The 18312-nt window shown below is 35.9% G+C and overlaps 1 protein-coding gene across 1 annotated transcript in view; it reads right to left on the minus strand.

The window, feature by feature from the left end:
- PKHD1 (PKHD1 ciliary IPT domain containing fibrocystin/polyductin) overlaps nt 1-18312 on the minus strand; it is a 621489-nt gene that overhangs the window by 395365 nt on the left and 207812 nt on the right. The window contains 1 exon segment of the mRNA XM_051996694.1: nt 15397-15553. Coding sequence (XP_051852654.1) covers nt 15397-15553 — 157 coding nt within the window.

The following is an 18312-nucleotide window of genomic DNA, read 5'->3' on the forward strand; positions in this document are numbered from 1 at the left end:
CCTGGCTACTAATTAATCAAGTCTGGGTACACCTAAATCCCCACAACCTGGGACATCAGCCATGCATGTATATAAGCACTGGTACCTTTTTTTTTTTTTCATTTCAATTAAAATAGATATCAGATGAAATTTTTCCCATTAGCTGGTACTGCTTATGCATCTCCCCTATTCTTCCTTTAATTAAAAAACATGCTTATTGTAATACTTGCCAGAATCACTTTAACTGTATTTTAATTGTAATGTCTTTGCCTGATTATAAAAAGAAAATATGAACTAGAAATTGCCCACAAAACGTTCTTAGCATATATGTGGAAACATATAGACACATGCACACATACATACGTACACACATATACCTCTCCTCAGGATAGAGGTCTTGCAATATTTCATTAATTAACCTGGCGTTCCCATCAGAAAAGGACACTATAGGAAAAATCCCACAATGGAAACAAAACCAGTGGTCTGAAACTCAAGCTCTCCTAACAAATTGCACTTAGGGGAAACATTTTTTGGCCAGAAAAAGTTCTCTGGTAGGAGAAAAGGCCAAGCTCAGTTAAAAACACACAGTTCAGGAGGAACCCTTATTCTTTGAAGCCAATCAACTCCACCCAACCCCCAATCTGAACCTTGAGGGAAACAGAACCCAAAGGGAAAAGTAGTGGCTGGGATGGTAGATGAATTGAAACCTAATTCTAGCTCTGTCCGTGTAGTTCTAACTTTTATGAAGACAGTTTAAAGTTAGTTGATCAGTCTCCAATGAATTTCACTGCCCTGGGAAAGCTCTCCTGTTCTTTTCTCCCATTTACTAATGTCATAGCAATGACAGTAGAAGAGCAAATTGTACATTCAACTTTTCTGGAAATTCCAACTTGCCCTCAACTTAATTTCCTTCAAACTCCAGCCTAATATCTTTTCAGCCTTGAACCTATAGGCATAGGCTAATTTGCCTCGCCAACATACAGTGCCTCAATGCACAGGGAAACAACAAATGCTACCCTAGGGAAGTACTCTCTGACAATTTCCAGATCAATGAGTTGTAAAGAGTTATCTAAAGTAAGCACCTGCTGTTTCTGATGTTGGTTCATTACTAACTAGAAGGTAAGAAGTGCACAGTCATTGGGTTAGAAAAAGGCTATACTGCGCAGAGCACTCACTCCTTCTTTGAAAAATCTTGAGTCTCTTCCAAATGACTGCAAACTTCTATCCTCAACCTGAAACCCATGAGAGTATTAGAAAAGTTTATTTTGTTTTTGTTTTGTTTTTCATCTCAATGTGAGAAAAAATCCAAACAGCTGTGGCCAATAAGCTGACACAAGAGCTCTAGAATGACCTGTGACATGCCCAGGACTATGAGCTCAAAATCAACTTGGTGAAGATGGAGCCTATAGGCAGCTTATATCAGAAATCCATTCCTTATCTGCTATGTCTATGAAGGCCAAAAGAAGTAAGGAAGTGGGATCATCATTCAAGTAATTCTCCACCGTTCTCCATCCCTATTTCAGATCAGTCTCTCTTTCCTAACCTTACCCCCAATATTCCATATATACAAATATATATATATGTATATATACATATATATATACATTCATAGAACAATATATTAATAGAAAAACACACATATATATGTGTATTCATTATATATACATATTCATGAAAATAAATTAAATATAGATGTTTAAATGATTGGTGAATAAAAGAGAGAGTGAAGAGTTGATCAACAAACACTAATTAAGTACCTATGTGCCAGACATCATATTAAATTTTGAAAATACAAATGAGGCAAAAGACAATCCTTGCCTTCTAGGAGTTCACAATCTAATGAGGGAGTTAAATGAACAAAAATGTATAAATAAGATTTCATATACATATATGTGTGTATGTGTATGTATATATAAATATTTTAAAAATGAAAGAAATAAGGCACTAGAATTGAGGGGTTGGGAAAGATTTCCTATAGAATGTGGGGTTTTAGTTGGCAATTAAAGGAAGCCAGGGAAGCCAGGAGGCAGAAATGAAAAGGAGAGAATTCTAGACATGGGGGATAATCAAGAAAATTCCTAGATCTGAGAGATGGAGTTTTGGACATTGTAAGGAAAAAAAATCTGAACAATTAGAGCTGTCCAAATAGGAAGGAGTTGTTTGGAAAAATGTCCTTCAGAGTGTGGATGACCACTGTTCAGGAGTATTCTTACAAGACTCCTGTGAAGATTCAGGATGGCCTAGTTAGTAAGTCAATAAGTATTAAGTTCTTATACTATGTGCCAGTTACTGTGAAAAGCACTGGGGGTGCCAAGAAAAAACAAAAGATGGTTCCTATCCTCAGGAATTCATATTCTAATAAAGGAGGTTATATATGGAGAATTATACATACAAGATAAATGCAGAATTATTTTTTTAAAGTTATCTCAGAGGGATGGACTAGCAGCTAGAAGGGAAAGAAGACCATCATGCAGAAGATAGGATTTGAGCTGAGTCTTGAAGGAAGCAAAGAGAAAGAGCATCTCAAGCTTGGGGGTGGGAGGAATGAGGGGTGGCAGGGGTGGGGGGAGGAAGACAAAAAGTGCAAAGGCAGAAAGATTGAAGAGAAAGTGTGAGATAACAAACGCTAGATTTCAGAGTATGTGAGAATATAAGACAAGAAAGATAGGAAGAGACTAAGTTGCAAAGGGCTTTATCATAAGAATTTGATCAAAATTCTTATTTTTGGAATTCAAGAGGAGGTCTTGAGGATAGAGTCATAAAATGAGATCTGTACTTTAGGAAAAATTACCTCTGGTAGCTAAGTAAAGAAGATAAATTGGAGCAAAGAAAAACTTGAGGCAGGAAATACTCCAAGTGATTAGGATCTCCAAGGGTAATGGCTGTGTCAGTGGCTATATGTTAAATATGTTAAAACATAATATAAAAGTATGTTTTAAAAAGATTATAGAGGTAAAAACAATAAAACTTGGTAACAGATTGGTTGTGGGAAGAGTGGAATTAAGATGAGGATGATGAAGATGTTGTGAGCCCTGGTGGCTGGGAAACAATTATAGGCTATTCAGAAGAGAGGGAGATCAATGGAAGTCACGGAAACATAGCCCATACTTTAATACTCAACAAGGAGCTTAGTCTTATAGAGTATTTCTTCCAATAAAGCAGATCACATCCCATCTGTGCTAATGTATACTTTTTTCCTACATCCTTTTATGACTACACCATGGGAAGATTCACTCAATGGGTCCTAAATGAGCTAGAGATCCTCCTTTCTTTTTCTTATCAGTATAGGATACCAATGAAGCTTTCAGTCATGAAAATAACACTTAAACAAATGTCATTTTTTATCAGGCATTCTCATCAACTACAAGCTTTAAAAATTGAGTGAATAAGAAGCAGAAAATCATAGAATTCATTCATTTATGATACACACACATCTCAGAATCACAGCATAATCTCAGAAGAATCAAACTTCTCAGTAATCCAAAAGCAATGTAAGGATACAGGAGAGGTGTAATCAGGCTAACACGTATTATCAGTAATGACTTACATGAAATGAAATGAAAAAAAAAAAAAAGAGAGAGATGGATGGCCCAAGTGCTATACTGGAAGAAAGATTTCTTTTTATTTCTTTTTATTTTGTAATCATCCCTAATTCTTTAGGGAAACATGGAACATAGTCCCCAGAGTAATATTCCAATAGCCTGCTTATATACATACTCAGATTTCCCCATGACCCTTTCAAACTATAACTTACAGATGTGAAAACAATATTCAAGTATGGACTGACCAGCACAGAATACAGTGGAGTTATTGCCTTCCTTATATAGGATAACATCTATTCATGCAAACCAATAGCACATTAGTTTTCAAGGGTTGCCAAGTGCTAGGTCATACTGTTTATGTTTAGATATAGATATAGATATAGATATATACAGAAACAGAGAGAGAGACAAGAGAGAGAAAATGGGGGAGGGAGAGAGAGTTTTTGATGTACTAAAACAGCTTTTTTTTCACATAAAGTACTTGCTATCTAGTCTTATCACTCCTTTTCTGTATTTATATAGTATTTTTATATTCATACAGTATTTTTTAATCTTAGGTATATAATTTATGGGTATCCCCATTATATTTTATTTCAAAGGATACTAGACCTAGAACTGGATGAGCCTTTATATGTTATCCAGTAAAGGACTCTCAATTTGTGGATAAGAAAATTGATTGATTTTGATCTACTCTTTCAGTCTTGTGAGACCTTTTTAGATCCTTATTTTGCCTTGTAGGGTTTTTACGTTAGCTATAGGTTAGCAGTTTCATTCGCACCCAACTCTTTGTGACTGTAATTTTGTTGTTGTTGTTGTTGTTATTGTTTGTTTTTTCGTTTGGTTTGGTTTGGGTTTTTTGCAATGATATTGGAGTAGTTTGCCATTTCCTTCCTTCTTTTGTCTCCAGATTCAAAGCAAATGAAAATCTAAAAAGCTAAACTTCTATATATTTTTCCCATAGTACACACTTAAAAATATTGATTGATTGATTTGCCGTTAACACTAATTAATAAGGTATAGAACTTATTTTCTTTTTAATTTTACTTTATTACATGGATTGAAGTAGGACAGTACAAAAAAAAAAGGGGGGGAGAGGGAGTCTTTGTTATTCTTTCATTCTCATTTCCTATCCACCTTTGAGCTTTACCTAATCTTGGTTATAGTCCTTCAGGCTTCTCTTCTGCTTCCTTGGTATTCCTATATAAATCCAGAGAGGTAAAAATGACAAAAGCATTATTGCTATCAATGTTGTATATTTGCCCCAGTAACTATAATCATATGCCTAAGGTCTTAGTTTAGGATCCATTTCTTAGCCCAACAATATCCTTTATAGCTATGGGCTCATCATAATTACTAGGAATAAACATAATAAATTTTCATTCTGAAAATGGCTATCGACCTATGTCCATTGGGCATCTGAACATAAAAGAACAATAACAACAGTGTATATATATGTATATATACATATACATATATGTAATTAAGGAAATATGTCTGATTCCATCACAACTCATTAGTACTAGTTTATTCGGTTAATTAACTTTTGTATATAACAGCCTTACCCCCAATAAAAAGAAAAAGAGGGCTACAGAGGGCAGAGAGAGAATAGCTTCTGGATTCTAAGTTAATAAATATGAAATAATAATAAATGTAGCTGGACCACTTATCATTAGTTAAAGAGTAAACTGGAAATTTTTAATAAAGTTCATGAATCAGTGTACATGGCATTAAAATATGAATCCAACTCCAGATTTTATTCTGTTTTTTTCCCTTATTGCCCTTAAGAAATTTACACACAAAAAGCTTTCTCATTAATCTTTCTCTTCTACTGAATAACCTTTTTTTTTTTTGGGAAGACATGCCAATTCCATTATACAAATGGGAAAAACTGAGGCACTAAATGATATCAAAGTTTCAAAGTTGAACAATAATTCAAGATAAAACTGAAACCAAAAAGTCTTCTGATCTACAGATCCTCTCTTTCTACGCTTAACCATTTACATACCTGGTTTCTGAGAAAGGGGAAATATCATAAGGTCCAAACCCTGTCTCTGAACCTAGACAAATCACTTAAATTTCTTGAACCTCAGTGGACTACCACTAGTCTTGACTGATGTCTTGCCACCAGATAACTCTGGAGGAAGGTAAAGCTGATGACTTTGCACAGCTCTGCCTCACTTAAATACAATTCACTTGCAAGACATCACCCTTCTAATGTCATTGATCCTCCTCAAGAACAAAGAATGAATAATAATAAACCTGAGCCTCAGTTTTCTCATCTCTAAGAAAAAGAGATTAGACTACATGACTCCTAAAGTCTGTTCCAGCTCCAGATTTGTGATGCAGTGACACAATGCATTTCATAAGATTTACTTCAGGAAGGATCTTGCAAGTGATCAAGTACAACACTATCATTTTGCATATGGAAAAAAACTAAAGCAGGGAGAGTTTATAGAAGCCCATAAATGGGAGCAGCTAGGGGGTGCAATGGCCAGATATAGTACCAGCCTGAATTCAGGAGGACCGGAGTTCAAATCTGACCTCAAACACTTAACACTTCCTAGTTGTGTGACCCTAGGCAAGTCACCTAACCCAATTGCCTTGGGGTGGGGGAGGTCATAAATAAACTTCTCAATAGCCCTTCCCAGTTTTTTTGTTACAATTAATTAATTTTAACATATGAAAAAGGTAACTGGGCTTCCTAGAATTGTCCTAAAAACAAGGAAAATGTGAATTCTAGTTTGACAAGTTGAGCAAAATGACTAGATCACACTAGTTGAATCACTTATCTCTCATTTATCCCAAGAACTCTTTTAGATTATAGGCTGCAGATAAGTTGTCATTCTGCATTTGTAGAGGAAGTTTCTTATAAGTTCTCTTCCTATCTGAGGCAGCTAGGTGGTGCAGTGGTTAGAGCTCTGGGTCTGGAGTCAGTGAGATCTGAGTTCAAATTTAATTTCACACATTTGCTCCCTGTAGGATCCTAGGCAAGTCACTAATCTATCAGTTTCCATTTCCTCAACTATAAAATGTGGATGGCAACAATATAGCAATTACTTCCTCAGGTTGTTGCAAGGATTAAGTAAGATAATGTTTATAAGATACTTGATATATTACCGGGAACATAATAATAAATGTTTTTTTTTTCCCTTTCTTTAAACATGCATCTGTTTAGAATAAAGCAAAATGCCCCATAATACTATGGATAATAAATAATAGCTAATAAATAAGAATAATAAACAAATAATAATAATAATAGCTAACATTTATGTAGCAGTTACTATATGCTGGGTACTGCACTGAGTGCTTTATAATCATTATCTCATTTAATCCTCACAACAACTCTAGGAGGTAGATATTTTTGACAGATAAGAAAAATGAGGTAAGCAAAGGTTAAATGACTTAGTCAAGATCACACGGCTAGTAAGTATCTAGGGTCAAATTTGAACTCAGGTCTTTGTCGCCAGGCCTGGCACTTTATCCACTACACTACTTGGTTGTCCCTCTTGAATAAAGGTATAGTTCCTAGTGAAAAAAGGAAAGATTTATCCTTTATAACATCCTATCTTTCAATGGTTAAAACTTTCTAAAAATAACTTTTGATTTGGTATTTTTTCATGTTTGTACTCTGCCTGAAGGTATATTTCTTCAGAAAAATTAAATAAAATCCCATTCAATTAGTTTTATGATGCAATGTGGTGGAGAAAGACAGATAAAAAGATGGAGTATAGGTGACAATGATAGTGATGGGAATCATTGCAAAGAGAAATCATATAGCCTTTTATAAAACACTTATACATATATTGGAGAGAAATGGGAGAATTAATGGAGATATTAAAAAAAGACAATTATTAACCAGAGCCAAGAGGGAACATGAGTGGGCTCTTTAATTAATCAATCATTTTAACATTTACTAAGCACCTACTATGTGGCAGGTACTATGATAAGCATTATGGATATTAAAAGACACTATTCATTAATGAAGGCAGACATATAAAATTCACAGACAAACTTCATTTCCTCATACATTTTTAATTTGATATATACATGATTTTTGTTAAGCCTTTTTTTTTAGCTAAATCCAATTATTCATGATTCCATCTGGGATTTTTTGACAAATATTCTGAGTGGTTTGCCATTTCCTTCTCCAGTTCATTTTACAGTAAGAAAACTGAAGTAAACAGGCTTATGTGACCTGTCCAAAGTCACATAGCTAACAAATGTCTGAGACCAGATTCGAATTCAGGAAAATGAGTTTTTCTGACTTCAGGCCTAACATTCTATCCACTGTGCCACTTAGCAACCCCAATACATACAATATGACAGATGTGACATCACTACCATATCATTGCAAAGGGATTCTCTTCCATCATAATAAACATAATAAACAGTAGATTTTGGGAGAAGATTATTGATGGATAGCCATCATATTCACATTACATATATTCATAAAACTTAGTAGATCATTGTTGTTTGTTGTTGTTCAGTAGGATGGTGTCCTGATTTGCAAGTGAACTGGATTTAAGTAAGGCAAAACTGTACAAAATCATCATCCTCACTATTTCTTCCAGAATCACTGGGGTCCAGTGGCAAGATATAGATCAGGATGACCAGCGATGGGTGAGGATGCAGTGGGAGACTTTGGCTTTTTTAAGCTAAGATCTTTCCCAGGTCTCAGTTTGTCTGAGACAACCACTCAGTGGTTAAAGGCTAGGTAAGAACTGAGGCAAAACATGGCCTAATTTGCCTTCATAAAGAATTAACCTGGAAGGGAATGACCCTCAGAGTTTCTGGCAACAGAAAATAAAACCAATCAACTACCTATAAATTTCAGCAAGATAGAACCAGAAAGCTGGAGGAGAGGTTGTGAAGAAAAGAGGGAGGAAAAGTCGGTAAGAATCAGAAGTCACCAAGACCAGTCATGCCCTTTATATGTGAAATCATAGACTTAAAGCGGAAACCTTTAGATTATCTGGTTCAATGGTGTCATACTTAAATAGTGACATAAGAATTCCCATGAATCACTTATTAATTGTTTTAAATATGATAATAACCATATTCCAAAAGACTAGTTCATTTTTGTACAATTCAACAAGATCTTTCATAACATTCTATTGGAGGAACCTTTGAGAATGCAGGATCACCTCCAAGACTTAATGAGACATTAGACTTGGACTTTGAAGAGACCCCTTGTCTGCTACCATCCATTTAAAAGACAATGAAAGACAGCAGTGAAGAAAGCTTGATAAAGGAAAAATAATACTAGCTCCAGAGTTAGGGAGTTGGCTTCAAATTCCATCTCTGAGCATCCTACCAAATGATCATAGATAAGTCATTAAACTTCCCTCAACCCTTTTTCTTACCTATAAAATGAGAGTTTTTGATTGAATGGCCTCTGATCCTTCCAATCTTACATGTATGTAATTATTCAAATAAGCATGCTAAGGCTTAAATAGCACCTCAGAGATATATTATCTCTTTGAACAATTTGACATTCCTAAAACAACAGTACTATCTAAATCTATGACCTATTATGGATTAATCAATCAGTAAGCATTCATTAAGTGACTACTATGTGTCAGACATGTGCTAAAAAAAAAAAATGAAATAATCCTTACCCCCAAGGAAACTTTTGGTCATGTTTTACAATTAGAGGATACAACTAGGGGTAATTCTTCTTGCCAATTTAAAAGGTTAAGACTATATCCCAGGACTTACCATGATAAAGTATGAGAACTTTTTGTATCCTTTGATCTTCTCATTACCCAGTTTTGTTTATTTTGTCTATATTCAAGGATTGTTACTGATTTCACTATCATGATATTTTAACCTGTGTCCCTTTCACACAATTAAATATGTAAACAAGATGGCAATTTGAACTTCTTTACCCAGGTACTTGCGATCTCTAACCCTGTGCCTCAATAGTCTTCCAAATCTTTACATTCCACAATCTAACATATTTCCTGGCACACAGTAGGCAGTTGATAAATGCTTATTGCTTGACTGACTAGTTGATTCTCAAAGGAAATTGGGGAAAATTAGGGCCTAGAAAGAGGTCAAAGGGCAGCAGCATTTCTAGGAGGAAGGAGTTCCAGTTTCTAGAACAATAATAGTCTGACTCTTCCAGAGTTTACTTGTACTGAATTTACCCTCATTGAATTTTCCCCAAATGCTGAGATTCCCACTTGTGGATCTACTGTGTTAGCCTGATTTACTTCATGATAATCTGGACTCCACAGCATCATCCTCCATAGAACACTCTTTGTGTCCCTTTATGTCTGTTCTCACAACCAAATTATAATCCAAATAAAAATAAATCAACTCTTTTGAAAAACTCTAGACCCCATCATGTGGGGTCATGAAATTATGACTTATTATCAGTAAATGTTTGATTTGTATGCCTATTTTATATATCTATATACTTGGGGTCACATAACAATTTCTCAGGCAAAAAGGAATCCTAAGTGGAAAAAGTTTAAGAAGTCCTGCTCTGGCACAGTAAAAATTTAATGTTCAGAGATTAGGTAACTAGGTAGCATAAAATAGACAGTGTTGAACTTGAGGACAGGAAGATCTGAATTCAAATATGACCACAGATCCATTAATTGTGTGATTCTGGAAAAGTTGTTTAAACCTCTGTCTGCCTCAGTTTCCTCAACTGTAAAATAGGGATAATAAAAGCACCTACCCCTGGGGTTCTTGTAAAAATCCAGTGAGATAATATTTATAAAGCACTTAGGATGGTAGCTGACATATACTATGTATAATCACTATGTGTAATCAGCTAGGTAGTGCAGTGGATATGGTGCTGGGTCTGGAGGCATGAAGACTCATCTTCCTGAGTTCAAATCGAGCCTCAGATATTTACCAGCTGTGTGATCTAAACAAGTCACTTAACTCTGTTTGTCTCAGTTTCTTTATCTGTAAAATGAGCTGGAGAAGAAAATGGCAAGCTACTCAAGTATATTTACCAAGGAAACTCCATATATGATCATACACTGTAGCAATTCAACAACAACAACAAATTCAATTATCTGTGAATTCCTTCATTCTTCATTCTTTATTAGGAATTCTTTATCCCAATGAAATCAAGAGTTTAGTCCAAATAATTTTCATAGGCACAGAAATGAGGATCTATCATTTCTTCTATTCCTTAAACTTCATGGCTCTGCCATGAACATCACCAACCAGAAGTATTTGAATGCCGGATATAATAACTTTTACTACCAAACTATTATCATAGGATCAGGCTAGTTAAATTTTAAAATTGCCTCTACAAAGCCATCCCATTTAAAGGGGTACCATTTGAATCAATCCTGAGATTTTCTTGTATTTTCCATTCATATATGACTCAATCTTCCACTCTGCTAATTGCAACAATATCTTCTCACAGACAGGTTCCACATGTCTAGAATTTTCTTCCCACATCATCTTCATCTCTTAAAATCCAAAGCTTAGTTCCTATTGAAGTCTAATTCAAGTATTTCCTCCTCTTGTTGTTTGTCATTTTTCAGTCATTCATGACTCTTTTGGGTTTTTTTTTTTTTTTTGACAAATAAATTGGAATGGCTTGCTATTTCTTTCTCCAGTCTATTTTACAGATGAGGAAACTGAGACAAATATGATTAAAGTGACTTGCCCAAGGGCACATAGTTAGGACGCATCTGATTTTAAACTCAGGAAAATGAATTTGTTTAGACTCTAGGCACTTAGTCATCTAGCTGCTACATGTTTTCTTATAAGAAGTATTTACTTATTTTTCCCAGTTCTTAGGATTTACTTCTACTCTACCCTAGTGCAGCTACTTTATATTTCTTTTCTGTTAACTTTTTCTGTGTTCTACTCAATAGAATATAAGCTTCTTAAAAGCAGAAACTATTTCATTTTTGCCTCTGCTTCTCCAAGTACTTAGGAGAGCACCTGAAAAGTAGGAGACACAATAAATGAGCTAAATTGAAATCCATTTTAGGTTCTTTCTTCTCTGCAACTCTCCCCAGTTGTGTATCAGCACTGTCTAAAGAGAAATAATTAAAATGGCCAAAGGTCTAAGCAGATGGACCTTGAAGGGAAATGAAGTACCTAATATTGAGCTTAAAGAAGACAAATGCTTAGCTAAAGAACAGAAGACTAATAAGTGACAAGTGACTATAGAGGTAGCAAGAGTCTTCAGATACATGACTGCTGTGAGGGTGAGTAAATTTTGAATTTGAACTAGGGAAGTGAATTTAAACACAATAGCTACAAGGAAAAGCCAGAGGGACTATAAGGACTGGAAAATGAAGAAAAGCTATAAGTCTTTAAGGATAGGACAATAGATAGCCTTATATGTGGAATGGTTCACCGGAATTCCTGCTTAGAGAAAGAAGAATGGCCAATATGATCTCAAGAGATTCTTTTCATTACTATATCTTATAATTATCAAAACATGGCAGATATCTATAACGAGTATTTTACGTCAATCTGATCTGGGAAATGCATTTTTCTTGTTTTCTTTGTTCTTTTAAAGTATTGTTTGTAGATCTATGACATAACTAGTTGCCATGTCTTATGAATAGTTAGTGTATATGCTCATGCACACACACACACACACACACACACACACACACACACACAGAGTGTAGTAGAAGCACCATGGTGTAATAGAAAGAATAGAAAGAAAGATTCAGAATCTGAAAACCAGGATTCATATCTCAACTCCATCATTTAATAACTGCATAACTTTAGGTAAATTACTTACCCCTGGTTTTATCATCTGTAAAATGAAAAGACTGAACTAGATAATGATAATAATAATAAACATTTGTATATTATTTATCATATACCATGTACTGTGCTTATCTCTTTACAAAATATTATTTTATTTAATTCTCATAACAACATTGGGAGATAGATGGTATTATTATCATTTTCATTTTACAGCTGAAAAAACTGAGGCAGAGGTTACAATGATTTACCCAAAATCACACAGCTAGTAAATGTCTGAGGTCACACTTGAACTCAGGTCTTGCAAACACCACGACTAGTGTCCTGTCCACTGAGCCAGCTAAGGGATCCATAATAAATAAGCTCTCTTCTAGAATAATAATAATAGCAGCTAACATTTATATGACATTTTAAAGCTTGTAAAGTATTTACATATATTACCTCAGTTAATCCTCATAACAACTCTGAAGTTGGTGCTATTATTATTCTTATTTTTACTGTGAGAAAACAGAGATCAAGTGACTTTTTACAGGGTCACACAGTTAGTCAGTATCTGACACAGGATCAGACTCAAATCTTCCTTCCACCTTATCCTTCACTTTAAATAATAAACTATCTAGCACTCTGATCATATGCTTTCTGGTTGTCTTTTTCTCTCTATCTATCCTAAGAATCTTTCAAGGCCTAATTCAAATCTGCCCCTCTGCTTGCTCCTTAGACTATTCTTGGCTCATGTACTAACTCCATAGAGTTATATGTAGAGCAAATAACAGGTATAGTATAGAGATGCCAGACTTTGAATCAAGAAGACCTGACTTAAAAGCTAGTCTCTGACATTTACTAGCCCTGTGATGATAGGCAGATATTTAATCATTGTTTTCATCAGTTTCTCCATCTGTAAAATGGGGATAATAATGGCACCTACCTTCCATAGTTGTTGTGAAGACAAAATGCAATAATATCTATTGGGCAGTTTTCAAACTTTAAAACACCATATAAATATTAGCTATTATTATTATTACTATTAGCATTTATCTTCTTGATACACACATAGGCATTTGAATATTAACTGTCTGGTATAATTTTTTACAAGAAACATATTTGTGTGTTTTGCCTTCTCCCTTGACATTATAAGTAACCTGAGACAAGGGACATATATTTTTCTTGTGTTACCTTCAGTGTTTAGAACAGAAGATTGGATCAAGCTCACATGCTTGCTTCCAGTCAGAGAGCAATGACCATGATATTATGATTCCACCTATTTCTATGATAAAATATCAGAATTTTTTCTGTTCTTTACATTCTTCTATCTAGTTTCCACCTTTCCACTTTCCCCCATTTTTTTGCATTCCTTCCAACTTCAGTTTCCTAATTATCTCATTTCCCTTTCATGAGATCCCCAAACTTCTTAGTCTGATCACAGTCTATTTGGGTAACATTTCATTGATCTCTGAACTTGAAATTGAAAAGAATTAGACACAAAGGTAAATTACAGCTCTCTTCAATATTTCCCTGGTTCCTCATTTCTGACCTTTTTTCTTTTCTTTTTTTTTCTACTTCTGTCTTCTCTGTATCTGTTTCTCTCTGTGTTTCTCTTTCTCTCTATGTCTCTGTCTCCCTCCCCCCTCTCCCCTCTCCTTTCCCTCTGCCTCCCTCCCTCTTTCCCTCCCTCTCTCCGTCTCTCCTATACACACCCCTTTCTTCTTTCACTTCATCTGAAGTTGGTTGTCAAATTGGAATATGACTAGGCAACTTTTGATTGAAAAACTTCTCTCAAATAGTTCCCTAAATGCAATCCAGAGATGCTTGAACTCCAGAAGTCACCCATGCCCTTTGGAGGGATTATACTTCTTTAAAAGGAAGAGCCCTGTGGCTAAGGGTCTCAACAGACTTTCTTTTCTCTGAACTGCAGTTTCCAGGGGGTCACTTAACTCTATCATATATAGCCCCTAGGCAGTGGGCAGCTGTCAACAAGGCAAGAATTCCTTAGCCACTGGCTATACATATGCAGAAGGTTGCAAAAAGAGGAAGGGCCAGAACTCAAGCTGGCAGATTTCTTTGGTTGTCCTAATGAGGTCTCATTAACCAGCCTGGCTGAAAAAATCTACTTGATATTTAAGAATATCACAGTTTTCAGGACATAAATTGATAAAAATCACTTGCCATATAGGCTATATTTAAATCTTTTAGAGATGACTACAGTTTTACATACTATACAGAATGCAAATATTTTTATAAGTACCGCATATGAGTATATTAAAACCTCATACCTGGTCCTAGTTTTATCATGTTGTCATAATCAACCAAATTTCCCAAGCATTTTTTTATCTGCCAGCATTTCATAAAGAATGTAAGGTCCTTGAAGGCAAGGATTGTTTCAATATTGTCATTGTATCTCCAGAGCCTAATCCAGTACCTGGCACAGAATGGGCCCTTAATAGATATTTATTGATAAAAATGGAATTTAATTGATTCAAGTCATTTTGAATAACTATTCTTCAAAATGGCAGGCAGAGCTATTTATATTTATATAACTGAGATGAGAAAACTGAGGCACAAGGAGGCAAAAATCACAAGGAGGCTTTAGGAGAGTCAGTGACTGAATTCAACCTTACATCCTCATATTCTTCTAAGTTTCTAGTCTTCAAAGCTCTGTTGCTCATTTTGTAATACGGAAGCATACTTATTTGCTTTTTTTATGGGATCAAGAAATCAAAACCTCAATAGGGTAAAGGCAGGAGGAAGTTGTTCTCTTGGCAGAGAATTTCAAAGGCAGCAATACTATCTAATTTTAGGGTCTTTGACTATGTTGTGGGAGCCATCTAAGAGGCATGTCTACAGTGTTTTCTGGGAAACAACGGCACTATTTAAGGATGCTGCCCACATTGATTTTCTTGTCCTTGAAAAGTGAAACTAAAGAGACACTGAGCTCCAGAGACTCAGGAAGAGGGCTCCTAACTTTGATGCCCCTGGGACCTCATCTCTGGAATCAAAAGGCAGGCTGCTCCTCTTCCCAGTTTCCCCACACACTCTTGGCCATTCTCTTGGACGGAAGAATTCAATTAAGTCCTTCACCTTAAAAAAAAAAATTTAAAAAGTAACTCCCACCCCCTGGCTCACATGGAGAAAATTAAAATCATAAAAATACCGCCAACCCCCCAACTCTACAGACCTTTAATATGCAGCATACTGAGAACACTAGTAGTGATGTCAAGTAGCAGGGTTTGACCGCTCTCCACTGTGACGTTGTCGCCATCTTGTGGTCGATTTTGGGGAATCCAACTATAAGCTCTGGACCATCTACGACAGATCTGTAGATGAAAGTGGTCCTAGAAAAGAGAAAGTCATTTAATTTTTTAAAATTTGGTTTTCCAATAAAAATCAAAGGAGTTTAGGTGTTTCAGTCGGAGAAGGTGCACTTGTGGATCTGGAAAAGACCAGAAAATTAAAATCAAGTACAAATTCTTTGACACTATGAATCACTCCTCCCTTCTTTTTCTTCTCCAACAGTCAAAGCAGAGTGAGGTGAAATTGAACCTGAAAATACCCAGTATTAGTTCATGTACTGCAACACAATTATGGCTCTTATAAACTTACAATGGTATATGGGGAGTGTTTCTTATTTTTATTCTCAACAGAGGATCTCTTCCTATCTAATAATGGTAAAGCTGGATCTAAAGGTTTTATTTTATTTTATTTTGAGGAACATGTATTGAGTCTTGTGCAAAAAAAAGTAATAAATAGCTGAGAATAGTGAGAATTAAAATGTTCTGCTTGATGGGTGGCATTTTGCTTTATATAATTGGTATCATTTTTCACTGATTCTACTGCCAAGTGTCCCTATTTTATAGAGACATTCCTCTTTTCAAGTGCTTCCCCACCCCCATCCTCCAATTGTACCTTATTTGGTATTATTATTGCTTTTTTCCTCTCTGGATCATTCATTCAGTAGTGCTGAACAAAACCCATACAGACAAATAACTGATTGACTTCAGGATGACAAGCAAACAGTCTGGAATATTATCAGTGAAAAGAGCAAAAAGAGAGGCAGAGATATAAAGGTAGAAAGAACAAATCACCAACTACCCCTCCTCATCTTATCTCTACCTCTCAGAACTTTAATTTTTTTTCTGAATCAAAAGCCCTCCATGAAAATGTACTTCCATGCAATCTTTGTCAAGGCCAGACAACATGGATGAGGAATATTGCATACGATGTCGGAGTTTTTCAATTATTTTTATTCTTTGATACAAGGGATACCTCTCTAAGAAGAAGGAAAGTTACATGGGAAATGTTGGTGTTGTGAAAGCAAACCATTTAGCTGAATGTGGTGGTACACACTTGTAAACCCTGCTTCTGGAAAAGGCAGAGGCTAGTGGATCACTGGGGCTTAGAAGTTCTGACCTGCAAGGGAGCTTAAAGCCAACTATATGTCTAAATTAATCCAGTATCAGATTGGTAAAAATCTTCATGAAGGGGCCACCGTGTTGCCTAAGGAGGAGAGAATCAGCCCATGTCAGATCAGAGCAGGATGAAGCTTCTGTTTTGATCACCAGTGTGATCACCATACTTCCAGTCTGGGTAATCTAGAGAAACCAATATAAGAAAGGAGAAGCAACAATAGATATCAGAAAATATAAATTGTGTAACATAGGGAATAGATCTTGGTTGAAATCCCCACTTTGAATATTTATTAGCTAAGCAGCCCTGAATGAGAGAGAAAAGGGAGGGAGGGAAGGCAAGGAAAGGAGGAAAGGCAAGGGAGACAGAAAAACAAAAACAGAGACAACTAGAGAAATATACAGAGAGAGACAGATGGAGGCACACAAAGAGTGGGGGAAGGATGGAGGAGGAGAAGAAGGAAAGAAGAAAAAGATAAGGAGGAAGAGATAAAGCAGGAGGAGGAGAAGGAAGACAAAAAGGAGAGGGAAGAGGAGGGGGAGAAGGAGAAGGAAGAGAGAAAAGATGAGGAGGAAAGGAGAGGAATATAAAGAAGAGGAAGAAGAGGAGGAGGAGGAGAAAGAAGAAGAGGAGGAGAAGAAGAAGGAGGAGGAGTAGAAAGAGGAGGAGGGGGAGAAGGAAGAGGAGCAAGAGGAGGAAGGGGAGAAGGAGAAGGAGGGGGAAGCAGAGGGGGATGAGAAAGAAGAGAAGGAGAAACAGGAGGAGGATGCTGGCAAATGTTATTGTTTCTATGCTGCTGAAAAAGTACAAGTGCTGTCAAATCCCTCTAAATTAGGCTTCTTTTGAATATAACATCTTGGCTCAATTCTCCAGTTTCCCCAACCTACTTATCTCTGTGAATATGACACAATTTAAAATTCACAGAACATACAAACATGTAATCTGTTCTTCCTCAGTAGATCTCAAGGTGCTTGGAACATGTTTTTGTGTCTACCTTTGGATAAATTAATTACTTCACTCCCATTTTGCAAGTTAAAAAAATCATTTTCCCAAGAACACATGGTAGGGAATACAGGTAGACTCATAACATATGCAGTCCTTGATTAGTCCATGAATTCTGTTGAACTAAACTCCAAATAAATAGTTAAAGTTTTGCAAAACCAACATGCTGAAACTTTCCTGCCTCAGAGAGGAAGTTTGTGCCATTTGTTTTCTTCCTTCAACATGTCAGTATTTCTCTGAACTTTAGGGAATGTGCAATATCTGCAAATCTCCCATGTCACTTTAAATGGAGTGGCAACACCACCAGTTACCTTGAAAGAAGCCATTGATCAGCAAGTTGGGACAATAAGCAAAGCAAGGAAATGTTTGTGTGTGCATGTGATACAGTGCTCAGTCTCTATTTGCAGTGGATCCTGGAGGAAAAAAGATATAGTAGTATTGCCTAACACTGAATCACAAAGCAGCTATACCCTGTATAAAAGTTCCATACTTTATAAAGCTGATCACACTCTCAGAATTATTGATTGCTTATTTCTCTGGAAATTTTTACCCCAACTCTATCTCTAAATATCCTTTCTTCTATTTCTTTCCTTGGAGTAACCATTATAATACTTAAGAATTTCCTGTAGTTCAGCTGTCAAAACAGGCAGGATGTAGAGCAACTTGTGACAATGAATAGAGTACA

This window comes from Antechinus flavipes, chromosome 4, assembly GCF_016432865.1.
Source record: "Antechinus flavipes isolate AdamAnt ecotype Samford, QLD, Australia chromosome 4, AdamAnt_v2, whole genome shotgun sequence".
Classification (NCBI taxonomy): domain Eukaryota; kingdom Metazoa; phylum Chordata; class Mammalia; order Dasyuromorphia; family Dasyuridae; genus Antechinus; species Antechinus flavipes.